At 40.6% G+C, this 18,217-nt stretch overlaps 12 protein-coding genes across 12 annotated transcripts; 3 read left to right on the forward strand and 9 right to left on the reverse strand.

Annotated features, from left to right (window-relative positions):
* Position 1: 1 nt before the first annotated feature.
* Positions 2 to 1,297, reverse strand: M896_041190 (seryl-tRNA synthetase; the record flags this gene model as incomplete). Its single annotated transcript, XM_014708478.1, has 1 exon — positions 2 to 1,297. One exon carries the CDS (start codon positions 1,295 to 1,297, stop codon positions 2 to 4), a length of 1,296 nt encoding a protein of 431 aa, XP_014563964.1.
* A 53-nt stretch (positions 1,298 to 1,350) lies between these two features.
* M896_041200 (subunit of U5 snRNP spliceosome) lies at positions 1,351 to 7,488 on the reverse strand (the record flags this gene model as incomplete). Its single annotated transcript, XM_014708479.1, has 1 exon — positions 1,351 to 7,488. One exon carries the CDS (start codon positions 7,486 to 7,488, stop codon positions 1,351 to 1,353), a length of 6,138 nt encoding a protein of 2,045 aa, XP_014563965.1.
* A 51-nt stretch (positions 7,489 to 7,539) lies between these two features.
* M896_041210 (uncharacterized protein) lies at positions 7,540 to 8,277 on the forward strand (the record flags this gene model as incomplete). Its single annotated transcript, XM_014708480.1, has 1 exon — positions 7,540 to 8,277. The coding sequence occupies one exon, from the start codon at positions 7,540 to 7,542 to the stop codon at positions 8,275 to 8,277; it is 738 nt and encodes a 245-aa protein (XP_014563966.1).
* A 255-nt stretch (positions 8,278 to 8,532) lies between these two features.
* Positions 8,533 to 9,258, reverse strand: M896_041220 (translation initiation factor 6; the record flags this gene model as incomplete). The annotated part of the gene is made up of 1 exon (XM_014708481.1): positions 8,533 to 9,258. The coding sequence occupies one exon, from the start codon at positions 9,256 to 9,258 to the stop codon at positions 8,533 to 8,535; it is 726 nt and encodes a 241-aa protein (XP_014563967.1).
* Positions 9,259 to 9,297: 39 nt separating this feature from the next.
* Positions 9,298 to 9,552, reverse strand: M896_041230 (Sm-like ribonucleoprotein; the record flags this gene model as incomplete). Its single annotated transcript, XM_014708482.1, has 1 exon — positions 9,298 to 9,552. The coding sequence occupies one exon, from the start codon at positions 9,550 to 9,552 to the stop codon at positions 9,298 to 9,300; it is 255 nt and encodes an 84-aa protein (XP_014563968.1).
* Positions 9,553 to 9,742: 190 nt separating this feature from the next.
* M896_041240 (uncharacterized protein) lies at positions 9,743 to 10,330 on the reverse strand (the record flags this gene model as incomplete). The annotated part of the gene is made up of 1 exon (XM_014708483.1): positions 9,743 to 10,330. One exon carries the CDS (start codon positions 10,328 to 10,330, stop codon positions 9,743 to 9,745), a length of 588 nt encoding a protein of 195 aa, XP_014563969.1.
* Positions 10,331 to 10,398: 68 nt separating this feature from the next.
* On the forward strand, positions 10,399 to 10,950 carry M896_041250 (Ca2+-binding protein; the record flags this gene model as incomplete). The annotated part of the gene is made up of 1 exon (XM_014708484.1): positions 10,399 to 10,950. The coding sequence occupies one exon, from the start codon at positions 10,399 to 10,401 to the stop codon at positions 10,948 to 10,950; it is 552 nt and encodes a 183-aa protein (XP_014563970.1).
* An 87-nt stretch (positions 10,951 to 11,037) lies between these two features.
* M896_041260 (Nop56p-like protein) lies at positions 11,038 to 12,279 on the reverse strand (the record flags this gene model as incomplete). Its single annotated transcript, XM_014708485.1, has 1 exon — positions 11,038 to 12,279. The coding sequence occupies one exon, from the start codon at positions 12,277 to 12,279 to the stop codon at positions 11,038 to 11,040; it is 1,242 nt and encodes a 413-aa protein (XP_014563971.1).
* Positions 12,280 to 12,475: 196 nt separating this feature from the next.
* M896_041270 (uncharacterized protein) lies at positions 12,476 to 13,321 on the reverse strand (the record flags this gene model as incomplete). The annotated part of the gene is made up of 1 exon (XM_014708486.1): positions 12,476 to 13,321. One exon carries the CDS (start codon positions 13,319 to 13,321, stop codon positions 12,476 to 12,478), a length of 846 nt encoding a protein of 281 aa, XP_014563972.1.
* Positions 13,322 to 13,387: 66 nt separating this feature from the next.
* On the forward strand, positions 13,388 to 14,863 carry M896_041280 (asparagine synthase; the record flags this gene model as incomplete). The annotated part of the gene is made up of 1 exon (XM_014708487.1): positions 13,388 to 14,863. The coding sequence occupies one exon, from the start codon at positions 13,388 to 13,390 to the stop codon at positions 14,861 to 14,863; it is 1,476 nt and encodes a 491-aa protein (XP_014563973.1).
* Positions 14,864 to 14,933: 70 nt separating this feature from the next.
* Positions 14,934 to 17,312, reverse strand: M896_041290 (minichromosome maintenance protein; the record flags this gene model as incomplete). The annotated part of the gene is made up of 1 exon (XM_014708488.1): positions 14,934 to 17,312. The coding sequence occupies one exon, from the start codon at positions 17,310 to 17,312 to the stop codon at positions 14,934 to 14,936; it is 2,379 nt and encodes a 792-aa protein (XP_014563974.1).
* A 77-nt stretch (positions 17,313 to 17,389) lies between these two features.
* Positions 17,390 to 18,190, reverse strand: M896_041300 (uncharacterized protein; the record flags this gene model as incomplete). The annotated part of the gene is made up of 1 exon (XM_014708489.1): positions 17,390 to 18,190. One exon carries the CDS (start codon positions 18,188 to 18,190, stop codon positions 17,390 to 17,392), a length of 801 nt encoding a protein of 266 aa, XP_014563975.1.
* Between the last annotated feature and the right edge of the window lie 27 nt (positions 18,191 to 18,217).

Here is an 18,217-nt window from a genome sequence, read left to right on the forward strand (position 1 = left end):
CTCATTTATTTGGTGTGTTGCTGATAATACTGCCTCCAAAATATCCTTGTAGAACCTTCGGAATCATTACTCCCTCTGCACACTGGTAGTTCTCTACAATGCAGCAAAGTGTCCTCTGAATAGCACACATCGTTCCATTCAGCAAATGCACGTACACCTTACGCTTGTTGTCCTTTCCAATCCCATACCTTATGTCAAGCTCACGTGATTGATAATCTGTGCAATTAGAGCATGAAACCAACTCCCGGTACTTACCAGAGCATGGGAAAAACGCTTCGAGATCATACTTGACTGCTGCTGCATCATTAAGCGCACCTGATACAATACTCACTACATTGTAGCTTATATCAAGTGATTGGTAAAACTCTTCGCATATCCTCATCATATCTTTATGATGCTTTTCAGACTCTTCAGGCCCACACACAATAAACTGCTCAATCTTCTCAAACTGATGAACTCGGAATAATCCTGCATTGTCCTTTCCATGTGCACCTGCCTCTTTTCTGAAGCAAAGAGATTGTCCACAAAACTTTTTCGGAAGATCCTGAGGAACAATTCTTTCCTCCATATACAGCGCAGATAGCGATTGCTCAGACGTTGCTATTAAGTACATGTCATCCTCAACCTTATACAGCTGATCGTCAAAATCACTTAGCTGCGACGTCCTTGCCATAACGTCTCTTCTCAGCATCACAGGCGTCTGTATATACACATATCCATGTTTCTCAAGAAAGTCAATCGCATATCTTCCAAGCGCTTGCGCTAACTTTGCCATCGCACCAGACAAATAATATCCACGGTGTCCAACCACCTTTGCTCCAGCCGCTGCATAAGTATAATCCTTCATAAGCACAGAAAAAGGCTCAGGATTCTGCTCAAGTCGCCTTTCACTCCTGTAAGACCCAACCACCATATTGTTCTCTTCATCATTGCTAACAAAAACCTCATCAAACACCAAATTTCCTATTCCTTTCATCACCCTTGCCAAGTTCATCTCGACCCCCTTCACTTGCTCCTTCAGATCATCAGCTTCATTACACAGTCTCTCAGACTCCTCCACACGGCTACATACCTCACTATCTTCTTTTTTCCCGCCATCCTTGAAGTGCTGCTTGATCTCCCGATTAAGTTTATTCACTTTCTTGTTTATCTCATCAAGCTCAAAGTTCATCCTTATTCTTTTCCTATCAAGTTCATGCGCCTCGTCAACTGCCCTTCCATCTCTAAACCGTTTCTTCTCACTTTCTATCACCTTGCATCGTGTACTATCATCTCTGATCAGGTTTATGTCAATCATCTCAAGGGATCATTCAGTTTTGTTTATTCAACCTCTATCTTCAGCACATACATTTAATTACATTCTTCTTCTGCATCAGCTCTCGCTTCTGGCTCCTTCCAAAACCTACAAAAGTGCCCAACTCGTGAAAACCCATCATAAAATACACTCGGAGTTCTCATTTTCCATTCATACTTCAATCCATCATCATAAAGATGTCGGCAGAAGTTATAATTCCACATCTCTGGCGCATAAAACACTCCAGAATCCTCCACTAGATTAATTTGCACTTCACTCCACTCTCCTCGGATCCTTCTCTCAGCCTTAACTTCTTTACCAGCGAATATCACCAATGGATCCCTAATATCATACCTTTCAACTATTCTCTCAACTTCTTCCATCCTTCTTCTATTCACGATAATCCCTAAAATAACACACTCAGGAACATACTTCACAGAACATATCTCATCAGATGACAAAAACTGTGGAATCAGTCCAAATGACACTCTTCCTTCAATCATCACCACCAGTGCAAACATAGGCACATGTGGATCCATTATCTCAATAAACTCTTCAATCAAGCTCATAGAAATCATTTCATCATATTTAAAATAACATGCATCTTCCATACACTTTCCATGTTCATCATTGCCAATCTTATATCTGTTATTCAATCCTTGCATTCCTTTCTGCTCCTCCTCAAAGCATAGATAATATTTTCTCCATCCATTTCCTTCTCCAAAAAAAATCACACTATCTGTCCTATCCTTCATATTGGAGCTCAACTCTACTTCTCTCGCTACTCCCACATCAACCTTTGTATCTGTCCTTACATTCGTTCCATTAATTCCTATCCCAAACACAATATCTCGTGTCTCTCCAGCAGTCAATCTTTGAGAATCAATTCCATACACATTGCAATGCTTTTCAACAATCAAATCCTTCAGTCTCATCTCACACTCAATCCACTCCTTGTCTGTAAGCACTGGCCACATCTTGTCTATTCCCATTCCAATCACTTTCTTATCATCAACTTCAAGTCCCTGCATCACAAGCAGCAACCTGCAGAAATTCGTAAAATTACTTGTTTCTTTCCATCCTCCATACAAATTAACACTTTGCATCTTTTCACTCGCATCAGTATTCCCAAGCATCATCACATTCGAAAATGGAATTCCAGAGCACAAGGACCTTACAACAACAGAAGGATAATCTACAATCACATTCTCAACCGCATCAATCATATCATCTGTAACAGACACACTTTTCCTGTTGAGATCGTGTACAAGCGAAATCACATCTTTCGCTGCAAGCTGCTTTGCCTCTCGGATCTTCTTGCCATTCAGACAATAACTCTTGAAGTACAAATTCCCATTACCTGGATCAAATGCAAACACCGCTCTTTGCTTCCTTCCCAGGCATCTGCTATCAATAATCATTCCTGAACTAAAAAGATCTCCACTACTACGCACAATCTCAACATCAGATGTATAAAGCTGTAGTGCTTTCCTGATCCTCTCTCTCAGTACAATTAGCATTGAATTCTTCTCAATTATCGTAGCAAAAGATCTCTTCAGAACAATCGCTAGTTCTTCATTCATATTCCCATACACACTCCATGTGTTGTAACACAAATCAATAACAATCACCATGCCATACTTTCCAGGATACTTTGTCAATGGATCACTCACTCCCTCAAAAAATCTACTTTTTGAATACTTATGACAATCATTCCTTTCATAATCTCCCCATCTCAACTGCACATCTATCCAAAGCCCGTCCACATTCTTCAACTCTTCAGATCCAATACTTCTCTCATTCATAAGCTCAGATATACACAACACATCTAAAACAAAAAAATCTCCTTCAAGCAGAATGTCCGCGCTGCTACTTCCAGCACGATAGCTCTTCTTCGAATGCCCTTGGATCTTCTTAGCTCCACAGTACTTCCTAAACACATCAATCAGATCTTCTACAATACTCTCATGGATTCGCTTCCATAGTCCATTTCTGAAAATCTGCACAAATGACATCTTCAACGTAGGCAGCTTCCCATGCATGAAAATCCCTGTCTGCTCAAGCTGCACCTGATATCCAACATACACATCTCCTCTGTTTATCGTAGGTGACCACCACAGCATAAACCTTTTGTTGGGAACTTGATTCAATCCAAGCTTCTGTGCCTTCGTCATCCTTCTGTTTCCATCTATAATCGTCTCTTCCCAAAACACTTTACTAAAGTGCCGGAAATATGTTGCTCCAAATAACGTATGCTTCATAACCTCGTCTATCCCTCCCATCGCTTGCAGAACATCCTGTGGATACTTCTCAATATCCCATAACCTCCCATCATGCCTTACATCAGTAAACCAAAACCAGTCCGGTTTTGTGCAGAAATGTCTCTTAAACACATTCCACATCCTAAATCCTCTATCATACAAAAGCACCTTACTTCTTTGTAACAATGTGCCCATCCTAGGAATCCCTTTGCTTGCATCTATTTTGCCTGTCCTTGCATACTCCATCCATACCGCTTCAGATTCTTCAAACTCATCCTCCCATCTCTTCGCATACTCCATTATTCCAGGAATAACTGCTGTTGGTGCTTCCTTAGATCCAGTCTCAACACCTCCTGCGCTTATCATCCCAAGACCTCCCATCTCCTTCGGTGAATAAAACATCACTGCTGGAAACCTTATTGGCATCTTGCTGTTCATCCCTCGCTTAATAACACTTCTAATCTGCTCCTCAGCCTTCTTCAACTTGGCTTCAAGCCCTCGTCTTCCATATATACACTCCCTGAAGCGCATCACAAACCCTATTATTAACGTATTCCATCTCTTGGCCACTTTCAAAAACGTTGCTGATCCACTCGTGCTCACCAAATGTTGAATACCTCCCTCAAAATCCTGCACACTCTCCTCACTAACTGCCAAATTCGCATACTTTCCATTCGATAGCTTCCATGATCCTTTCTCATCAATCCTTGTCTCAGAAATAGATACATCAACTCCAATCATGCTCAGTCGTATCACAGGAAACACACTGCATCCTCTAAAATCTATTCTTCCAAGTGAAGGATGCATTCTAGTAGCCATCTCTACATGCACACATCCACTAATCATCTTATTCATCTTGTTATCAATCTTTTTGTCATCATCAAAGTAATTATTTCTCATGCTCACAGTCTCAACATCCTCCCCGTACTCTTCAATCAGCATACTAACATCCTCATCATCCATCTCAAGCACAACATATATATCATCCATCCATCTCAGGTATTTCTTGATCATCCCCCCTGGAGGCTGCATAATGTCCTCTCCCAGAACACATAAATCAATCACAAACATATAAAACTTATGCAAAAACGCATAAAACTGAAATCCGCTAATATATCCAACATGGTTTGTATACGACATGTCCTTATAACATATTCTACAATTGTTGCGGCTGATCATATAATCCACAAGTACAGGATCAATCACAAGCTTCAAAAGCTTCGACAGAAGATTGTTGTCAATCCTCTTCATCACATCCTTATACCTTCCTTCATATAGCACCACAGTCTTACCATTTGTATCAATCTGCCCAATCTCATTGCAAAAGTCTATCAAACATTTCATATCCAACTCATCTCCAGGCTTAATGAAGTCAGGAAACATTCCGAGTCTTTCTGCCTCATAAAACAAATACGCACACAGAAATGCATCTGTCAATCTCTCTCCAGGGCAAACTCCATAACATTCAATCGCTCCGTTTCCATGCTTCCTCAGTCCAACCTCAACCTCCTTAAACGACCTTTGCGTTATCAATGCTCTCTTAATCTTAAACACTGTCTCCTCAGCATTATCTAACATCGAATCAAAAAACTCAATTTCCTCCACCGTTGCATTACTTTTGACTTTGTCAATCGCTATCCTCAGAAAATTCTCCTCATTCCTATCAGGAAATCCTATCTTCCCAGTCTCTTTGCTCTTAAAATACTCTGCTGCAAGCCTGTAAACAGCAACCGCATTAACTGGATTTAAATACGGATTCTTCAAATACTCTGCCTGCTCAACAATCTGCTCCTTCATGTACAATCTAGAAATCCGTCCAAGACGCTTCTTCTCCTCCTTCTTTCCATCGTTCACATCATTCACAGTACTCTCAATATACCACTCCGCCTTCAATCGAATGTACTTCTCAATCACTCCTTGCAACTCAAATATCTCCTTCCGATATTTCATTCCTGCTGCTTCACCTCGCACACTCAGATCGTTTACAAATCCTTCTGAAAACACAGCCATGTCTTCATTAACACTTGTACTGCCTGTATTCAGTTTGCACACCAACGCTCCTGCCTTGACTCTCAAAAACTCTTCATTAACTCCACTCTTCACATCTATTTTATTCGCTTCATCAATCATCCTCAGGCTTTCTCTACCAGATCCCATATGATTACCATCGCTCTTTTCATATTCCATTTCCAGCTCCTTCAAATGCTCATGCACAAGATGATACGGCACATTTGCCTTCCAACACCTCCATGCTTCACCAAAATGTTGCAAAAGCTTCTTTATTTGCTTAGGATGCAAAATACACGACACCTCTCCAACTATCCTTCTCTTCAATGCTACATCATATCCGCTCTCGCTTCTTTGCTTAGATAATGGCTTCGCTCTATACTCCCTTCCTTCAGCTATCCTCTGTATCAATCCGCAAACACATCTCTCAAGTAGCGGAATGTGTCCACGAAGCATAAAGCACCACGTCCTCCATTGTTCTGCCCAGCTACACACTCCAGCATATTCTGCAACATCATGCATCTCCTTGCTTCGCTTTATCTGCCGCATAATCCTGTATTTATACCTATACATTCCAGTAAGTATTCCTGCATTACACATCACATAATCTAAATTATTCATCAATTCATAGCAGTCAATCAGTCCCTGTCTAAATACAACATGCAAATCAACAACATGCTTCACAAACTTGAGCATTTCCCTCAGAAGATGATAAGACATCCCAACTCTTGATTTCTTCCTTTCCTTCGTCGTGAGTGTACGCACAGGTTTCAGATTGAAGTTCCAATCAAGAAAAAGATAGCTCAACTTCTTCCTCCTCAAGATCTCACTAAGCATCAGATGTCCTTGACTAAGTACTTGTAGACCTGCTTCTACCCAATCAATCTCTGTTTTCTGGAAATATCTTGTGTTTCTCAATCCTTTCAATACATTCGTTGAGCACTTCCTTCTTTGTTGCTTCCTTTCCATGTTCTTTGCATATCCCTTCATAACAGCCTTTACACTTGGCTTTCCATCAGCAACCTCACGAAAGCAAATACCTTTCATTAAAGGAATGTCGACAGGATGTCTGCTTCCTTTTCCTGACTGTATCATATGCACACGTTCATCTAATCCTGATTTATATGCTCCTAATCCCTTTTTATACTGACTCTTCTGTAAATCACCATATCCTATTTCTCTAGCATTCAAGCCACACTCAATCTTCATATGCAATCGTTCCATGCAAGGCAGCCTAACATATTTATTGTACATATACGGATACGCCACTCTTTCTAATCCTGGTGTTCTTCCCATGACCATGACTTCTAACTGCTTTTTGTTAACATGCGGACCTCCCTCAATCCAAACACCAATTTTCCTTGCTACAGCAAATGACTTACTATTAAACAAATATCTTCGGCCTTGTTCAGAAAAAAAGCTTTCAGTTGCTTCCTCACATTCTACACCCTTTGGAACAGGCATCCCAATAATGCTTCCATAACTTATGATTTCTTGCTCATCGTCAAATACAGGATAACTCAGAACACGGATCCCTCCACGCTTCTTAGACTCCTCGGAACATCTCATGCTTACTACGCTCCACATCTTCTTATACTCATACACATCAGTTCTTCGCTTATCTGTAACAAAAGTAATTACACCAGATACATGATACAACACAGGCACATACCTGAGAGGCTCCCATGGCATAGGCATCGATCTCAAAAGATTGTGAAGTGCATACGGTATGTATCTCATTGCACCCATCGATGCCGGGCATGTGCTTTTTAGTACATTCATTGTTCTTCTCAAGTGCTCTGGTGGCATTCTTTCCTTGCTAACATGCATGATTAGGGCAATACGTATGCAAATATCATGTTGCATAAGTGCATTAGTGAATGTGTTTACTTTTGTTTGCTTATTCATGCATGATGACAATGGCATGATGTTGCTATTTGAATCAAATTGAATTGATTCATGCGTACTCCCTAATACATGGTGCCTGAGTACAGAAAACATTTCACATCAACAGAAAAACTTGTTGTTTGTAAGGCTGTAGATATATACGGGATCGATAGCGAAGCATCAATAACAAGGTACATTACAGCAATGTATTCGTATATCCATCCCAAGAGGTGGAAACAAATATACAGGGATGTGCTCGACACATACAGGATGCATGGATACACATCCCCTGTTGATTTTTGTGAAGATCTAAGGTTCAATGCTGCAAGAAGGGTTTATGCAGAGAAAAACAGGCTCAGGTCAGCCATTCTTGACGGTCAGTGTATCGGATGTGTTGAGACATCTATGGAACACGACTGGAATATAGGAGATATAAGTAAGCCAAAGGAAGAACCAAACAAAAGCACTTCAATTCAGGAACTGGATGATAAACAGCTTTGCTCAACTGTGGATCCGCATATAATGAAGCAACACGTCTATGCAATGAACAAGCAGAGCACAAAAGACTGTATAGATGTCTTGAGAAGCCCGCAGAAAACAAACAAATGTGAAAGCGTGCCAAACGAGAAGGAAAAGAAAAGGACATACTATGTAATGTCTGATGAGGAAAGAGAGTTTGATGATTTCATGGACAAGCTTGAGGAGGGCGAATACACCACTGCAAGCTCGTTTGAAATTCCACCTAACAAACTAAAGGGAAAACACTCAGTAATCAAAGGCATCGCTGATTCAGGCATTGTAAATACCATTAAAGACAACAAAGATTAATCATCATGATCACTTCATATGTGCATACCAGTAATGCAGAACATAAAAGTTTCTGTAAATTTAAATCACAAAAATATCATCTTATGATCAAGATGACTCAGTACCTATCATTAACTTTTGGAATGTTAATAAATGTAAATCCAATACCTATCATTAAATTTCTGGGATGTTAATAAATGTAAATCCAGTACTTATCATCAATAAAAATGAATGAAATCATATCAATAAGATTTAATAGCTCAGATAGCTGCAGTACTATCGCACAATTGCATCTACAATCGCTCGTCTTCTTGCTTCCAGGTCAAGATCACCCACAAGATCAAACACACCTTCAATAACTGCCATCTCAACATTTGTTGTCTTAGCCCCAGCAATACATGTCCAGTCATTCACCACAAGACCTCCTCCAACACACGGACCTCCTGCATTCACTGTCCCTGCAACAACATTTACCTCAAGTAACTCACTCAGCTCTTTCAGGCTTTCCTGACTTGTTTCAGGATGCACCAACATTCCCTGATTATTCATTACTCCAAATGTCCCTACAAGCGGCTCTTGTCCAATGTTCTGCCGATACACAGGAACACGAAGCACGTCTCTGATCACTTCTTCAGTCTCTGCATCCAAATCTGCATGTATAATTGCCACATAATCATTGCACAGTATCACATTACCAAGCGCATTCAGTCTCTCGTCTATCCTCCTCACCACCACATTCTCAGGAAGTGAGTTACGCATATGAATAAGCTCCTGGTCACTCATCGTGTTCGGCACCACAAGCCCATGCTTATTTCCCCTACACTGTGATCCAACACTACGTATTCCATTGATACTTGTCTCAACTATAGGCATTGCTACATTCTCATGCAGAAACTTAAGCACATTGCTGCTCCGACCTCGTCCAACTATGCAGTAAGTGTTAGTAAGCGAAATATACGCTCCTATGTCCGAGCTGCCTTCAAAATCTATCCTAAACGACATGGGCCAACAATAAATTTGCATTTTGATAATTCATGCCGTTCATAACTCATGCACACTCTTGATGTTATTGCATCTAATCGATACTTCTCCAATCTCACAAACACATCCCACATTATTCTCAACACACTCTTCAAGAAGAATGTTAAAGTAGTTGTCTGACGAAACAAACCTTCCTTCATAGCATTGTCCCCATTTCAAAACAACATTCACTCGCTTCCCTTCCATCCTACATAGAAACTGCTTGGGATTCTCTCTCATAGGTACATCGTTATCTTGTATGGCAGCCTCACCCATTAGGGCACATAAAACTCACATTGCATATCATTCACTCATCATACACTATTTGCATTCAATATGATATTTAATAAGAATCATTCGTAATCATTGAATTTATAGCACACCGCCTTGTAATGCATATATATCTCATATTAAACCAAACAGATACTCAATTCAAATCATAAATCGTCCAGGTTCTTCATTCAATTCATATCTTCGAACCTTTCTTTGGAGAAAACATTGACTTCATTGCATGTAGCTTTGCAAATCCTATTCCTACATATATAATTGGAATCACAAACATAATGTACAATCCCTTACTTATCCTCCTTGCTTCAGTAATATTTCGCTCCTGGATCGTCTTTAATCGCATATTCGTATTGTATAAAGACATCAACTTTCCCTCAATATCAACAAACAGGTTCTTGATTGCCAGATTGTCATTGTCCAATCCATCAGAAACCATCACATTCGTGTACACACTAATAGATGCATTCTCATCTCCCCTATTATCAACATCTATCCTGTATGTTCCATGCATAGTATACTTCTGATCAAATGCCTCATTCAACTCTTCCCAGTCATCATCGCTGTCTTCAGGTAAATCATTCGGTTTAACAATCCTGTAGAACACCGGCTGACTAGAGTATTGGTTCAGTTTGATGCTGAGCTCTAGTCCATTCTCTCCAAATACTGCCCAATACTCTTCCCTGGCTCCAGGCTTCAAGATCTTCTGAATCCTTGAGCATCTCACTGTACACAAAAGTGCAAAGCACACATACACAATCCCTCTCATGGGGTGCTTCTTGGCATATGTTTTGTTTGGCTCCGCTATGCGTGATCTACAATCAAAACACCTACCCTATGGGCTCAAGCGTAAGCACAATGTCAGAAGACATGGACAGCGATCTCAGGCAGTTTTCGCACTTCCCTACAAACGATCTACATCAATGGCTGGTTGCATTCAAAAAGGCATATCCAACCGGGTACATAACTGCAAAGAACCTCGAGGACATGTTCCGCGGATATTTTCCATTTGGTTCTCCAGAGGCCTTTTCAAAGAGGCTTTTCGAGACCATCAACATCAGTGAAAGCTGTGCCATAGACTTCCATGAGCTCATGATTGCATATAGTATTTTAGTCAAGGGAAGCGATCACGAAAGACTTCGCTGGATATTCAGGTTCTATGACACTGATGGTGATGGCGTTGTTTCAAGGCAAGAAATGCTTTGTGTAATCCAGAGCATAATTGAAATGACCTCAAAGACACTCGAGCTCGGCCTTGATCCCTCAAGTGTAACCGAAAACATCTTCAATTCAATTGATTACTCAAAAAACACGTTGAATTTTGAAGACTTCAAGACACTGCTTGTTCAGAACAAAAAGGCATTTGATATGTTGATTCCATTCTCATGATTATGCATGTTTCACAACAAAAGCACATAACTATGTAGTATCAATATAAATATCATATTCACTTATAATCAATCGTCTTTAATAAAATCATTTTGACTTAACCTTCTTAACATCTTTTGAGTCATCATAGAAATTCGGCTTAATCTCATGTTTCGGCCTGCTCACAGATTTTCTACTCTTCCCTCCTCGGCTCTCCAGATCCTTAATTCTTTTCATAATCTGCTCCCTCATATGTGTACCATGGTTCTTATGCGTGTCATCTCCATACATATCAATCCTAGCTGCCAAGCCAATCTTCGATGCCAGGCTCCTTGCTATCTTGGCCTTATGCTGCGAAGGAGTTTGTCCAACCAATGAACTTCCGTATATAATTCCATACTTCGGTGTGTTTGACTCCGCCTTCAGTGCTTGGAACAGTGCCTTCTCCGCTCCCATCATCTGTATTGTGGATCCCGCCATCTTTGCAAGGCTTGACAGCGATCCTGCCTTACTTATCATCTGTGCTCCCATCACATCCCCAATCAATGCCATCAGGTTCGGCGCTAACCCTTGCATCTTCACACAAATGTACTTCTCTAGCTCATCTCGAAACTCAAAGCTCTTTAGTACACTCCTTGCATCATCCAGAATGTTCTGCATGTCACTCTCGTCCATGGCAACACCCATGCTGCTTTCAGCAAGCTTTTTCACTCGCTCCGCTCGATCTCCAATCATCTCTTCAAGCCTCTTCATTTTCTCCTCATCAATGCTCTCCTTTCTACCAATTTCAATCACCGCCACAAGATACTCCTTGTTGCCTTCAAATACGCTCTGTAGCTCTGGAAAGTGTATTCCGTACCACTCCTTCAACCTCATGCAGTGTAGATTAATGTCCTTGTCCATGTCACACAACAGATTCACCGATTGTATCACCATTGTATCAATCTTCTCAGGCACCATTCGGATCTTTCCCATACATATCTTATGTGCAATGCACACAACCCTTTCAGAATACTCAGAAATACTCATTCCAAAGTACTTATATGCTTCAGATCGTGCGCTCCTCAGAACATCATCGTTCACATACACAACCTTTCTATCCATCTTCTTATGCAGCGGTTCAACAAGCTTCTGGTCATTCACCCCCAGAATCTCCTTTTTCTTCGACTCAATAGAACTGATGAAACTTTCTAAACTCGAGGGTACTGTTCCTTGGATCAGACATCTCGATGACTCCATCGCCTCATCACTGTCCTTGAATCTATATACACCAAGCAACTCTGCATTTCCTTGCCCTTCAACACTGTCAAGCAATGCATATCCAACCGCAGTCTCTAGCAAATATATCATTTCAAACGGCTTCAAAAAATCACAAAAATATATCGAATCTTCACAAACATTGACTTAAGCACCACTTAACCATGCTTATCAAAAACATTAATTCAAACACTCACTTAACCATGCATATCACAAACGCCAACTAGCTCACAATTGCAAGATTTGCTAGATTTACTAGATTCACATTACAAATATCCTTGCATGTCAACTAAAACTCCCTTTTGCTACATTGCATATCCTGCACTTCACCATCTTCAGGCGGTATGTCAATGCTTTCCACGCATATGCCGCTCTTTCTTATCTTCACTCCATATTTAAGACTCTCAAGAGTGTTAGTATACAAGCACCCGTAGCCTTTCATCTTTGTAAACGTCAAGATCACATTGTAGTTCGGGCAAAATCCACTGAAAATATTCGAGTCTTCCTCAGCAACCACATCAAAAAAAGGAAGTAAATTCATTTCAGGACATAAAAACACTGGGACAGATACAATACACACGTGCTTATTAATTCTCACACACTTCTTGAGCCTGTGCATAAACTCTATCGTATCCTTGCTTTTGTATCCGTCACACATCCAGAGCGGTGACATCAATGAAAAAATCACAATCCTCAGCTTCTCTTTGCTTTCTGCAATCCTCAAAATCTCTTCAAGTGTTGCATCTTTCTTGCAAAGCACGTTGTCTTTTCCATCAATTCTGCGCTTGCTCGATAGATTGAATTGCGACCTACACTCCCTGGATGGCACTCCAGAATATCTCCATGCTATTACCATTTTATCAACAGAAACATTATCAGCACACATTCCAGTGTTGTATATCCACATCTCATCCTCCTCCTTCGAAACAGCTAGTATCTCTTCATTGGCTGCAACACCTTCAGATAAAAAAATCCTGAGCATCACAGAATGAGCTGATGAGTTCTCATCCTCCACAATCATCATCATTAATCCTCTTGATGCATACTCTCCCAGCACCTGATTCAGTCCCTCTATCCCACTAGATATTTTTTCAACTGCACTTCCATGCCTTGCACTTCTGACAAACGATGCCATAAGGGTGCTTAGTGTTGTTTGCTTGCCTGCATTTGTGAATTACTCTGTGTATTTGGCCTTCATCAAATGTCACTCGCTATGAACAAGCATTCAATGAACACGGAAATATTATGGTTCATGCATAAATCTCAGACACAAATATGCAAACACATATCATCAGAATCATGTGCATTAACACATAGTAAATTAGCATTTGGATCCGTCATAAACATAACAAACAACGGCATCGTCCTTATTCACAATCACAGAATATACAATAGCATTCAGAATAGTAATGAATGGATGATGAGCCTGATACATACACTTGAAAATTCTCTTGATAGCATGAAACAATCAAGTATGCAGAAATGCATATACGGCATTGCAAGAAAAACCATAGAAACAATACATGAAAAACTCAGTAAGTACGAAAATGAAACAACCGTCATACTTGCAGTAAGAGACACAGTATTCTTCATGAAAGACGACGTGGGAACAACAAGTCTGGGATACACACTCAATCCATTCTGTTTATCACATACACACTACTCCAACGAAATAGATCCGATGTGTATTTACTCATATAATAGAAGATCTGGGACACTCGACAGCTGGCTTAAGCACAGCAGCACACTAGTCAATGCATACATCTCAAAGATAAATTCAATCTCAAAATACATCACAATCGAGAAGCATTCTGAATATGCATATCTTAAGAAGCACCTAGAAATACTCAATGATCATGAATTCATCGGCAAGTATGCATTAGAGAATAATCTGCAAGCAAAGGATGAAGTAAATGAGTTTATCCAGATATTCCACAATTCAGTAATGCACAGGATAGTAAGCGGTGATATATGCATATTTTTCAGTGGAGGTGTAGATTCGATGCTTCTTGCCGTTTTTATGCACCATTCTGCAGCACCTAAACAAAAGATATACCTGATAAATACATCATTCGGACAGTCATCAGACAGAGATACAGGGAAAATGAGATACGAGGAGCTTTGCTTAATGTTCAAACAGCGCACATTTGTGTTCATAGAAAACGACGTTGGCATCAAAATGCTCAGAGAAGCAGAAACACATATCTATGAACTTATTTATCCAAAAACCAAGCCGATGGACTTCAACATAGCAGCCACTCTGTTCTTCAGTGCAAAGGAAGCTAGGAAGTACAGCAGTGTGGCATATGCTGGATCAGGTGCTGATGAACTGTTTGGAGGATACAGCAGATACACAAAATGTGAATTCAGAGACTCAATGCTATTTGATTTACTGACTATTTCGCATCACAATCTCTGTAGAGATAACCGTGTTATGTCAGACAACCAGATAGAATGTAGATATCCATTTCTTGACTCTAAGCTAATACAATACTCGCTAAGCATCAGCGATAACATGATATTTGGTTCAGGATTGAACAAACTGATCATCCGTGAAGTGCTGAGAAGATACGGCTTTGATAATGCTGCAAACGTTCCTAAGAAGGCCATGCAGTATGGAAGTGGCGCATTCAAAATGGAAAACAAGCATTCCACATATAACAAAAATCATCAATAAATACAAAACCAATCACAAAACTATTTACTTCTGTCACATATAGCTCATACAATTATATTGGAAGCATTCTCTAACCATTATTTCTCGATAGCATCCTTGACTCTCTGTTCAGCTTAAATCCATGCTCTTTGAACACTTCAGATCCATAGAAGCCTTCAGGAACTGTAAATCCAAATGATTGCGCCCGTCTCTCAAACTCATCAACTGTAACGCTTTGATTGTGGAATGCCTTCATCTTCTCACTAAACACTTCTTTCAACAAAAACACAAGTACATCTGCATTGCTTTTGTTGAAATATCGCATAAACTTCTTTCTTAGGCTCTTGTGTATCGAATGCTTCTGTGCACCCATAAATGAATCAAGCACTACAGAAATCGCTTCATCAACATCTTCCACATTCACACTTGCACTTAGGCGCATCTTTGCAAATGCTTCGCTTATTCTCACAATGCTCTCAACATGCCTGACAGTCACAGGTAATCCAGAAGACAGCCCCTCCTTCCTAAGCTCCGAATACAGGCTCGATATCTTCTCCATGTCCACATCGTGAAAGGCTGGCTGAACATTGCTTCTTGCATACATTATATACTTCCTTAGCAACTCCTGGCTCATAATTTTTTTTGTCGCATCAAATCCACTAATCTTGCTTTTACCTCCTCTATGCGATTCTATTATAAATCGTGCCGTTCGCTCGTCCTCAACACAGTCTACAACATCCTTTATCACACAAAGTATATCAAACCTGGACACAATTGGATCGCTCAGATTCACATTCTGTGTAAATGCCAGTGATGCATTGTATCGCCCACGAATAGGATTCGCAGCTGCTATCACACTGCATCTTGCATGCAGCGTAGCAACTATCCCCGCCTTCGATATAGATATCGACTGCTGCTCCATTGCTTCATGAATGCTTGTTCTATCATGCTCGTTCATCTTGTCAAACTCATCAATCAGGCATACGCCTCTATCGGCTAGCACAAGTGCCCCTCCCTCAAGCGTCCACTCCTTGACAACAGGATCTTTCCTAACCGATGCAGTAAGTCCTACTCCAGACGCTCCCTGCCCTGTAGATAGTACTGCCCTATGCGATGTGTTCTCAACATACCTTAGAAACTGTGACTTTGCCATCCCTGGATCTCCTAGAAGAAGCACATTGATGTCTCCACGGATCCGGTGGCTCCTGCTTTCCTTTGCAACTCCTCCAAACATCGCTAGTGCAACTGCTCTCTTCACTTCCTCTTGCCCATATACAGAAGGCGCTATCGAGTTCACTACAATCCTTCGGATGTCTGGATGCATCCCCATTCTTCTGATCTCCCTTATATCTTCATCTGTCATCTCAGACACACCCTCGTCTTTACTCACCGAGCTGGCCTCAATAACAGTAAAAAATACAGGAAATCCATTCTTAATATTTAGAGACACATTAAAGCCGTTCTTATAAACGCCGGTCACTTCAATCTCCTCCCCAGGCTTTGCGCAGTCAATCAGGTCGTAGAACAGCAACACGTCTTTCGATCGCGGAAGTGACCCTGGTGGAACACTCCCAGGAATCTCCTGAATCGTAAGCTTCTGGAAATCTTTGTATATTGTTTCTGTCGTATCTACAGAAAAAGGCCCTTTAGATTGGCATTCAAAACAATGCGTTGGCTTGAACACAGATGCAATGAACGGGCCAAACACTGACTTACACTTCAGGCAATTAAACTTCATAATCGAGTAATGTGGAAATACTCCACTTCTACGCGTCACCACTCCGCTAACCCTGACAAGCTTTCCAAGATGATTGTTCCTCAGTGCTCGGATCCCTTCAACAACAGGAAGCCCTGTGATCCTGGCATGAATCTTCGACTTGATCATATAATAGTTTGGAAAGTGCATCTTGACAACTCTCTCAAGCGCTACATTCATCACTTCAATCGTTCGCTCTGCATGCTGATCCAATAACCTTACCAAGTCACTAGACTCCTGTTCAACATCAAGATAATTCACCTCAATGCTCTCCATATTTTCAGAACACATCTGTCTGATCTTCTTCACATACTTCTTACTGCCAAACGTACCAAAGAAATTAACAAACCTTGTCTCCAGATCACTTCTAAAGAATTCTTGATCAAAAAAGTCACTCGATACTTCCTGAGCCTTCAAAACGCTTCCTACATCATAACTCTGTGCATTATCCATATGCATTCTTCCATTCTGCATTTCATGGCCATTATAGTCTTCTCTCCGTTCATATCCAAAGATTCTTGCATCATGCTCTATATACTCCTCAATATCAGAATGATCAGCAACCTCAGAAACGGATGCACCATCAAGCATGTAGGAATCGTCTTCAATACGCTCCATGTCCTCGCTATCAAGTTCATGCACCACACTAAAGTTCAGACTTCCCTCTCCAGACACTTCAGTGCTTTCATCCTCATCAAGCCTTCTTTTGCTCATTTACAGGGACCATTTTCACACAATAAATCAACACCACCATTTATGCTAAACCATATTTATTATATCTTGTACAGTTATCAGTATCCCGTCATTAGTTTATTCAAATACTCTTTAAGGCATTCTACCAACTCCTCAGGTCCGATTTCAAAAGTAATATATTCGCTATAAACCTCCATCACATATAAATATGCGTTCTCTGAAGTCATTCCTGCTGCTCTCACAAGAACCAAATCAAAGACAGATCCATAGATATTGTTTAGGCTGTAGTGTTTGATTCTTGCAGGTCCAAGAAGTACATCTGACAGATTTATTCTGCAGCTTAATCTTGCATCATCTGCAAGAAAAGATACATCCACCTCATTGAGTTGCATATTCACATCTTCTACGCTTTTCTTAACTTCAAGCATCGTTTGCATCAGCACTTTTGGTTGTTCAATGCATTCAAGGCATGGTTCAATCAGTATCCGAGTAAGGTCAACAGGCATAATTGTGTAAAAATACAAATACCTTACATTCACAAAGCTTCGTTGGCAAACCTCTTGATCAATCCTATCAAGAAGCATAGCCACTCCTTTGATTATAACTAAAGTCGCCACATTATAAAACTCCTCGTCAAAAAATCTGTGCTGTCTGAATGATTCAAGTGCATCTTCAGCTTCAACAACTCTTGGCTCACCGCCATCCTTAGAAAACACTCGCTCAAGCACCATCTCAAGCAATGCTTGCTCAAACCATTCATAGTAAAGAATGTCCTGCAAACCAATCTTCACAGGAACACCCTTCTGCTTCTCATAAACATGTGTATATGCGTTAATAAAAGACACAGGGTCCGCAAAGTGGCCCATCATATCTTCTTGCTCTGGAAGCATGAGCGTCATAACAAACACCAGGGATGCTGTGGAGCG

Source organism: Ordospora colligata (genome assembly GCF_000803265.1).
Source record: "Ordospora colligata OC4 chromosome Unknown contig_04, whole genome shotgun sequence".
Classification (NCBI taxonomy): Eukaryota; Fungi; Microsporidia; family Ordosporidae; genus Ordospora; species Ordospora colligata.